This window comes from Mustela lutreola, chromosome 14 (assembly GCF_030435805.1).
Source record: "Mustela lutreola isolate mMusLut2 chromosome 14, mMusLut2.pri, whole genome shotgun sequence".
NCBI lineage: Eukaryota > Metazoa > Chordata > Mammalia > Carnivora > Mustelidae > Mustela > Mustela lutreola.
The window spans coordinates 39,534,962-39,544,923 of NC_081303.1; the positions used below are offsets into that span (position 1 = coordinate 39,534,962).

At 50.2% G+C, this 9,962-nt stretch overlaps 1 protein-coding gene across 3 annotated transcripts in view; it reads left to right on the top strand.

The window, feature by feature from the left end:
- Positions 1-6,521, top strand: part of KCNH1 (potassium voltage-gated channel subfamily H member 1) — a 382,012-nt gene extending 375,491 nt beyond the window's left edge. For all 3 annotated transcript variants that reach the window (XM_059146887.1, XM_059146889.1, XM_059146888.1), the window contains one exon: positions 2,452-6,521. In XM_059146887.1, coding sequence (XP_059002870.1) covers positions 2,452-3,315 — 864 coding nt within the window. In that variant the 3' untranslated portion in view covers positions 3,316-6,521. The remainder of the gene's footprint in view (positions 1-2,451) is intronic.
- Positions 6,522-9,962: the final 3,441 nt, after the last annotated feature.

Sequence of the window (9,962 nt, forward strand, 5' to 3'; positions counted from 1 at the left end):
TGGACTGGAACAGGGCACAGGAAATGCCCTTCCCGCCCATCAGAGTGATGCAGACATACAGAGGGCGCCCCATTCCTGCCTCACTACTGTGAGTCTTGTGGCCACCCCTGCCCACTCAGATATGAAATACTTGGCCAAATGTGTGGTCGTGGCTGCCTTGGAAACAATGATTCCAAGACCAGCGTCTCCAAACACACAGGTGACGTTAGTAAGCAGAACCCCAGAGCCCAGGTCTGCACAGCTGTCAGACCCCAGCAGCTCTGTGTCTTCTGGGCGTTGCTGGTTTTACTCGTGGATTCTCAAAGGGCAGGCGTTTTTGCAGGGCAGGAAGCCCTTTCCTGGTTCATCTGCCCATCGGGCAAGCCACAGATGTTCAGGTAGGGCTGTCTCCAGCTCGCAGGATGGCTGATAGCAGCACTAGGAGGATACTCTGAAATAAGCCAAGAGGCTTCAGAAGAGTTGGCATAGAGCCAGACATCCCCTAGAGGGAGCCCCAGCCCGAACGTGCTGAACTGCCCTGTTAACATGACTACACAGCTGAAAACGTTGCCTGGGTCAAGCTGGGCCCCCATCCTCTAGGCTAGGATCCATGGGGCCTTGGGTTGAAGAGCAGAGGATACCCTGCCCCTCACAAGCGTCCATCACGAGTGCATTTTAACGGCGTTTGTCGGTCTCCTGATTTCACATTCAACCTCTTGGGATAAGTTCTGTGTGACCTTCTTGGTGTCTAAAGAAGTACTTCCTTTTCTTTAGTGTTCAAACACCTCAGGCCTCCAGAGCTGCCCTAGCAGCTCTTTGATGTTGAGAGAGCTGCCAAGAGGACTGTGTGTGTTCCAAGCCAGTCCCTTCTTTTAGACATTGATTATGACATCTGTGTTTCCTCTTTCTGGGCAGAAGACATTCTCCCATCGATTGGCACCTAGAGGTTAAAAAGGCTGAGGACTTGAGTGAAGGAAGAAGGGTTCAGATTGAGCATCAACCATGGGCCAGCGCTGTCACATAAGGAGTCTTGTGTTAGCTTTACACCAAGTCAGAAAATCCCCACTTTATAAGGAGGAAATAGACTCAGGAGTTAGGATGCCTGTGTGAGGTCACACAGTGAGGTGGCAGGGCTGGCATTTCATTCTTTCTAATCCCAAAGCCTGTGTTCCCCACCTCCCACCCCATGTGCCTCCCCAAGACCTGAGAACCTTGTGGCAGGTCCTCAGGGTGGGATCTGCATTGGTCCGAGTCTGCCTGCCCAGGGCACAGGTTTCTAGATTGCAGTGGTGGAAAAGCTGCTTCTCTCCCTTACATAGGCCTTTCCTCTGCTTCTCAGTGATCACAGGATGGGTCCTCAGACCAGTGATTTCTATAACAACATATGGTAGGTGGCTTCCCATAGGTTCAGAAGTGGGGCAAGTCAGCACATCCCTGAGTGCACCTGCCCCATGCCGCATAAGCCAGAAATTACATGGCTTTTCCGTAATCGGAGGGCAGCCCGGGAAAAGCCCTGTCATTTGTGGCTCTTGCTGCACTCAGGGCCAGACTCTTGAACTGGTTGGCTGGCTGACTGTCCATCCTCTGCATGAAGCATTGTCTTCATCCATGAGTACTTGTTGGATGTCTGACGGGTCTGGGGTTAGATGCCACAGGAATGAGTTGCTTATGGCAAACTTGTCTTTCATGGGACATTTAGCTACCCTGAACTTTGGTTTTCCTCTTCTCTAAAATGAGAATGCATCCCAGGGGCCTTCCAGTGCTGCTACAAGGAATATATGAAGTAACATTTGAGTACCTCATGACCCATTCCTGGTGGTTGCTGGTATTAAGACGAGGCCGTGTGCAAGGCCATGGGCTCTTCCCCTGAGTCGCCTGAGGATGGCCGGGCCTCCGAGTGAGACTTGCTTTTGCTTTCAGAGCCAGCCGAGTTCACTCAAGGGTCCAGATCTGCAGATGGCAGTGATGGTCTTAGCTGTGGCCCTGCATGGGTACTCATCTTAACCTTCTTGCACTGGAATGTGGTGTAGACCAGGGGGACTCAAACGTTCATGCATACATCACCTGGGAAGCTTGTTATGGATGCAAGGGCTTCCTGTCTGGAGGTTCTAACGCAGCAGGTTGGAGGCGGGGTCAGAAAAATGGTTTTTGAAAAGCTAGACTCCAGGCCAGGACAGGTTAACAGGGGCCCCGCTGAGGCACCAGGACAATCTCCCAGGAGGAAGCCATCTGGCATCTCCAGCCTCCCTCCGGGCTCATGGGAATGGACGGGGTGGGGGGTTGTTTCTCTTGAAGAGAATGAGAATGGGAAGGAAGGCTGAGGGTCGGGAAAGGCAGGGGTGGGCAGGCCCAGAGCAAAGCCCGGTGGGGCCCAGCAGGGATGCTGTTGCGCCATGAGTGCGCCCGGCCCTTGGGGGACCAAGAGGCTGATGCCGAGGGGCTGAGCTTTGCTGTGTTTCCGTCTTGCTGCAGATCGTGTTCCGGAAGATCAGCGATGTGAAACGTGAGGAGGAAGAGCGCATGAAACGCAAGAATGAGGCCCCCCTGATCTTGCCCCCGGACCACCCTGTCCGGCGACTCTTCCAGAGGTTCCGGCAGCAGAAGGAGGCCCGACTGGCCGCAGAGCGGGGCGGCCGCGATCCCGACGACCTGGACGTGGAGAAGGGCAGTGCCCTCCCCGAGCACGCCTCGGCCAATCACAGCCTGGCGAAGGCCAGCGTGGTGACCGTGCGTGAGAGTCCGGCCACGCCCGTGGCCTTCCAGGCGACCTCCACAGCTGCAGTGGCAGACCACGGGCGGCTGCACGCGCCTGGGGTTGAGTGCTTGGGCGCCAGGGCCGGCGGCGGAGGCGGCGACTGCGCCAGGCGCAAGGGCTGGGCCCGCTTCAGGGATGCCTGCGGCAAGGCTGAGGGCTGGAGCCAGGTGGCCAAGGCCGAGTCCATGGAGACGCTCCCCGACAGGACCAAGGCGTCCGGAGAGGCCACCCTCAAGAAGACGGACTCCTGCGACAGCGGCATCACCAAGAGCGACCTGCGCCTGGACAACGTCGGCGAGGCTAGGAGCCCCCAGGACCGAAGCCCCATCTTGGCGGAGGTCAAGCACTCTTTCTACCCCATCCCTGAGCAGACACTGCAGGCCACGGTCCTGGAGGTGAAGCACGAGCTGAAGGAGGACATCAAGGCCTTGAACACCAAAATGACAAATATTGAGAAACAGCTCTCTGAGATCCTCAGGATATTAACTTCCAGAAGATCCTCTCAGTCTCCTCAGGAGCTGTTTGAGATATCGAGGCCCCAGTCCCCAGAATTAGAGAGAGACATTTTTGGAGCAAGCTGAGTGGTCTGTTTAAAAAAAAAAAGGAAGAAAGAAAGTCAAAGATAAAACCCCGCCTCCCTGCCCTCAACACCCCTCCCACCACACACACCTACATGACCAACAACTTCCAAAGTAGGCTTTTCCTGACAGAAAATCAGAGCGGGACCAGTCGCTTAGGCACTCTCTCTCTCTCTCTCTCTCTCTCGCTCTCTCTGGGAGCAGACGTGGAGGAGGCGCACGCCACCACCCTGCAAGATGGCAGCCGCTCTCAAACTGTCTGCACAATTTTGGAAGAGGGGGCATGCTGTCTAAAGGGTATTTTCCTTCATTTTTAATTTTTTACTGCCATGATCTTTGTAAAAGAGGACAACCGCTAGAAAAGAGGAGCAGCTACTTGGGGACTAGTGGGAGCGCCCTGGAGAACACCCCCATGTAGATACCAGGCTGGGCTCCTGCGCCAAGAACCCCAAAGATTGCGGTGGGCACAGGGACTTCCCAGCATTCCCTGTCCTTGTACAGCCCATGTCTGTCGTCATCTTCTATTTTCCTATAGTAGTCATTTGTAACCAGCCCGGGACAAGGGGAGCTTGAGGGATAAGGCGGGCAGAGCCTTGCAACTTTCTGTCCCTAATGGTTAAGACCAGAAAGCTGTGAGGTGCTTTGGGTACCTGGACACTGAGAGCCGGGTATCCTCGGGTCTCCTTTCCCAAGTAGAAGAGCTGGAAAGGGCCTTTCAGGAAGCAGAGACTTTCTGGGCTGTGCTCTGCAGCCTACGGTCATGGGAGAGACCACAGGGAGGGTTCCAGAAGCCTCTCATGCGCCTCTGGCCCTGCTCCACGCCGCTGTCCTCATCGCTCGGGCCCCTTCGCTTCCTGTCCTTCTCAGCCTCTCCCCAGTGTTCCGTGGCCTTCCTCAGGGTGTGCGGCATCGGCAGGAAGGGCAGTGAGCCCAGAGTTGCTTTGTTAGCAAAGCAGACACACACACACACACACACACACACACACACAACCTCAGAAAAATGATTGTAGCAAGTCCTATGTTTATGTTGATTCTCACTGGGATTCAGGGCCCTTCAGAAGTTTGTATTTTGTCCACTGCCTGGGGTCATTAGAGGACCCTTGGGATCCATGCTTGGCCTTATTTTAAAATTAACTTCTTTTTCTCCAGCTACAGTCAGCAGGACTTCAGGAGAAATGGAGAAGACTGCAGGCCAAGGTTGTACTTGCTTCAGGTGCAGGAGAAAGAGAAGGAGGCAGCAGGTTCTCCGGATGGCTTTGTAGGGTGATGGAGAGAGGAGGCCCAGGGAAGGTCTGAGCTCAGGGCGACAGTCACAGAGCCACCTGTGGGCCACCCAGACCCCTATGCCAATGCTTGGGGACTCTCTGTTGCCTCCTAGGCACCTGGGGTCAAATTATTCATGTGTTTGGACATCTGAGAAGGGAGAGAGGTCTCTCCTAGGCCCAGTGGATCTAGCTCAGGTGTATGCCCTGCAGAGAGGGTCAGGACCCTAAAACTTGACAAGCAAAGTTGGAAGTTCAGCTCTAAGAACTAGCTTGGAGAGAGAGGGGACCTGGGCTCTGGTTGACAGCAGGGACTCATCCAGGGCTCTGGCTTTCTGAATGAGTCACACTACAGCACCTCACCTCTGCACCCGGCATGATTTTGCTGCACAGATCCTGAACCCGTGCTTATCCCCTCAGTACTAGAGGGGAATTCCCAGGGCAGGACTTGCCCTACCAAAGATACTAAACATTTTTGAAGGTCTCCTGTCAGCATACCCACATGTCCCTTTGGTCTTGTTCAGTGGCCATGACAGGTCCCAGGACTTGGCCTTCAGCAGTCTGTGCAGAATGGGGTTGTCCCCTCCTGGCACCCAGCACTGGCACAGATGGCCCTGGGGAACAGAGATCCAGGAAGTCAAGAGAAGGTTCCTTCCCCAGGGGTCCCATATAACTTATTAACCCACTCATGGGAGGCTTACTGGGGTGGTTCTTGGCTTCCCAAGCCTGCAGCATTATTCAATCTAGCCTCAGATGGCAGCATAGAATGAGGGGGAAGTATATTTTCCCAAGACCAAGTCATGACTGTTTGTGACTCTGGATAAAGCAGTGGGAATTTCAGTCTCCTTGAGAAGCTGCCAACTAGTCCAGAGGCTCTAAAAGATCTGGAATCCCATCTGCTCCAGAATATTCTAGTTTGGTATTCCTTAAATGTGCTCATTACCCTGCTTCTGAAGTTTAGTGCCCACTACTTTCAAGTCAGGGGTCAGGGCCCTAATAACTCCATCGCCCAGCTTCGGAAGCACCCGCCCAGCTCTCTGTGGGTTTGATGACAGGCTCCTGTACAGCGCCCTGCAGGCCAACCTAGTGGGGCCCTTCCCCACTGGTTCTGCTGGAGGGCACAGTTGTGTTAGTAAGAAATGACTCCCCTCTGGGGTCTGAGGGGCAAAGACACTGATGGGCCAGACTTGAAAGTCCACACTTGTCTTGGGGGAAAAAATAAAGCTTCGTGAATGTACCCGTGGATTGACTCCTAGGATTTGGGTAGGGCTCATGACCAGAAGCCTGGATCCTGTGGATGGAATGTGTTCCTCTCGGGCTCACGGGGCCTGCACGTGAGCCTGTGGTGACAGATCACCGCAGTGTGGCTGTACGTGCTTTTAGTCTTTTCTGCTTAAGGATTATAGGGACTTGTGCTTTGTTTCCTCTGGAAAAAAAAATTTTTTTAAATGAGCCAAACCTTCTCTCCTTTCATCTTTGCGATACCCATGTGGCCGTGGGCTGCTCTGTGCTAACTACCTACTCTTGCCTGGATGCAGCTCTGGCTTCCTGAGCAAGGGCCACAAGCTCCAAATACTGACTGAACCTTCCACTATCTGGTGGCTGAAGAGAGGTTAGGGAAACAGAGTCACTAGGTGTTGGACCAAACATTTAGACTTTAGAAGTTCGGCTGAGACATATTTACCTGAGTAATTTGTTCCTTTCCAAGGGAAGGGGACATGATGCATTATACCATTCCATTGCCCAGACTTGCTGGTTACTTGATCTCATACTTAAACTCCTTACCTTGAATGTGATTTGCAGGGAGGCTCTGCTTTCCAGAGTGTCCCTGCTTTGGAGCTAGAGGTCCTGCCCCACCACTTGGCTGCTGTCGACCATGCTCTCCTCTCTCCCACTGAGGGAGGTGTGGGGTTGAGAGTTGAGTCTGTGAAAGAAAATGACCAACCATCTCCTCTTGGTGGAGCACACAGACTCCATCTTTGAGGGCTGCTGGCCCATATACCTGCAAGGACACCTCCACCAAGTAGGATAAGGTTCCCCTAGGAAGGAAAGGGAGGCACCCCTCTGGCTGAGAAGCCCTGGTTTCATGCACAACTTTGATATCTGCACCTTCAGCCACCTTATTCTCTCATGCTCAGACCTGGCTCGTTCCTAAGACCATATTTTAATTCTCAACCCCAGACTACATCTGTGTGCCGAGTTTGTAGCCAGTAGCAGGCAATCAATGGCTTAAAACATCTCTGATGCTACAACAACATGGGCCCAAGTGTTTCAAAGTGGTTCCTATTCCTTGTTATCCAATTCCTGGGCCTATTTTACCCTCAACCTTCTAGATCCTGTGTGCTGTGGCTGGCCAAATATCAGGCCCTTTTCTGGAACGTTCTTTCAGAAGTGTGGAGCCAGCACGGCACAGAGTCAAATATGCCTTGCACTACCCAGCCCATCCCTCAAGCTTCCCCTCCTCAGTCCTCCAGTGGAAGGTCAAAGTAAGAAGCCAACGGTTAAAATTTTTGTCCAAGCCTTTGTGGGAACTAAAAGAATGCCTTAAGGGGGTCCCAGGTGTAGGGAGAGCCTCCTCTCCCCTTGTTGCCTCGACCACCATATGGCACATACACTCTAGAAAATTTTAGGAGCCCTGGTGGAGATAAAAGTTTCTGATGTGCATTCAATTAATACATTGTACGTTTTGCAATAAAGATGTTTAGCCTTAAGACCCTTGAATGGAACTCCAGCTGGGATGGAGCTACCAACACCCCCCCCCACTCATGTTGCTTAAAGAGGAACCCCCTAAGGGCACTCTCAGACCCTAGGGTAGCCTCTCCTCTGTCACAAAATTGTACTGCCTTCTCGCTCGCTTCAAGACCAATACTTCCACCAGCTCTTGTGCCCTCCAGCTGGGGGTACTTCACTGTCTCTCAACACCATTCGCAGCCACCAGAGAAAGCATCATTTTCTCACACAAGGCGTTCGTGTTGTGAATCCCACTCTCCCCGCCACCACCATACACGGTTCAAAAGAATCAATGTGAATTTGCCGCTTAAATTAGTTTCAAATGAAACGTCTTTCTCATGCGAGCAAATCAGACTCATTCTGGAACCTCTAGAACTGGACTCGAGCGCCCCACAGGCGCCAGACCCGGTGGGTGCCCTCCCCGCCCCAATGAATGTATTCTCTTAGTATTCAGACGTACTTCTGCATCAGTGGGAGGCTGTCCACAGCCGACGGTTCGCCAACCCCGTAAAGGCACTTCTACTCCTGAGCAGCCCGTCAGTCTGGGGCTTCTCCTTCTATTGGTATCTTTCCATTGAGTCCCGCCAAATCCTCCATTGGGTTTTTTTTTTTTTTCCTTCGCATCTGCCACTTTGTCCAAAGGAGCATGAATAGACAGAAGTGCAAATGAGCTGATACTATTTTTATGGTCAGCTGACCATGCTGCCAGAAACTCCACTGTATATGTGCTCTTGGGAATGGTAAGAGGAATATGCAGGCCCCTCCATTGATGATATGCCCTTCTCAACATTTTTAAACAAGCACAAATGATATTTGTAAAAAAAAAAAAAAAAAAAAAAAAAGTTTAATTTTATTTATTATGGTAATAAACTATTTTATACAGGATACTTGCTTTTTGCCTTTTCTTACATAACTTTAAGGCATTGAATTGGATGTTCTGACTAAGATGACAGAACAAGGATGGTACTTTCTATTCCTTTTCAAGAGCTTGGGAAACCCTAATTTGGAGAGTACCTGTAAGTCTGGTTTTGGGGGCCTCAGGATTCTAGAGACCCCAAGATTGTGTGTCTAAGGACCACATAGCAAGAGAATGTTTGTGACAGTGGTTTGCCACATGATCCAGAAATAAGGCTGTATCTGCTCTTCGGACATCCCGAGATGCCTTCCAATGGTGCCATCCCTGGAAAACTATGGTACAACACAGTGATTTCACACATATCTGAACATGACCTCCTAATTAGAAGTTTACATTTTAAACAATTCAGGTTGAAATCTGTTTAAAATCTATTAATGCTTCTCTGCCTTTTAAAACAGTGTAAAAAACAGAACTGCGTCTTTCTGGAGTGATTCCATATCAACCATATGAGTCCTGACCCGTGCTTTAATTCATGGATGGTCTCAGAAGCTACTAAGGTAGAGGACTGCTTGACCCTAAATGAACTAGTCCTAAGTCCCAGCACTCTCAGTTTGGCTGTGGTTTTAATACCTGCTTGAATAATTGCTTCTTGCTGGTGAGATTCTCCAAAGGACTGTCAACCTTTCTTTTTCAATACCAGGGGACTTCATTTCAAAAAGCACACCTTGCTTTTTGTAGACAGAACATAACTCAGGATGAGGAATTTGTGATCTGCAAGCCATATTTGGGCCTCTGCTTGATCCCATAGGGCCATAGTATGAGTACAGCATTTTTAATGATGTCCTCTACAACCCATTCTTTCATTACATTGCAGAAAAGCATAATAAAAATAAAGGAAAGGTGATAATATTTAGAAGTCCAAGTGACTGATACTCATTCAAAAGTCTCATCTAAAAAAAAAAAGAAAACAGTTTCACCTAATAAAGCACTGAACATTAGGTTCTTTATATATCCTCAATGGTGAAAAAAAATCCCTCTTTGTGAATATGATTTTTGTAATTAGTCAAAAGGACTAGTAATACAGTGCTAAGTAATAGATACTAAATTCTGGGTGCCAAAACTATTAAGGGGATTTTGTTGGTTTGTTTTAAAATAAAACAGTTTCCCTGAAGAAGGGCCTTGGGTTTCTCAATGCCCACTGAGGAAGGCCAGTACCCTCAAGAAAATCTGGCTTTTCAGTGGTTGGGCCTCTTGTGTGGAGATATTCTGGGACATTTGTTAGAAAACAAACTCATTATATTATGGTTTATTTCTTATTATATTATATATAATTATATTATTATATATTATATACTTGGACATCTTCTTGCACGGTCCCCAAAATAACTCAAAATGACCAAGAGTTGGCTGTCCTTCAGATGTCCTGCTTGCCTCCCTGGGGAATCATCTTGGCGATCGTATTTGCAGCTCGGCTTGTCCACAGGGCTCGGTTGAGGTCAGAGGATCCCGGGGCTAGAAGTGACCTTGGTACCTTGCCTAGTTGTTTTCCCGCCCCATGCCTGAAGCTGCCCGGGGCTGATGGCCTTTGCAAAGTGAATATCAGAGCTGCTCTGTCCTGCCAGGACCTTCAGGAGTCTTTCATTTAGAGCAAATCCAAGACTTTACTTCACATGTGTGAAGAGAGATCTATTACGCTTTCATATTACAGTTGGAGAACAGCAAGAGGTCAAAGAAAGAAAACAACGGTCCTAAATAATCTGCATGTTGGTTAATCAGACCTCACATATGTAGCTCATCGTGAA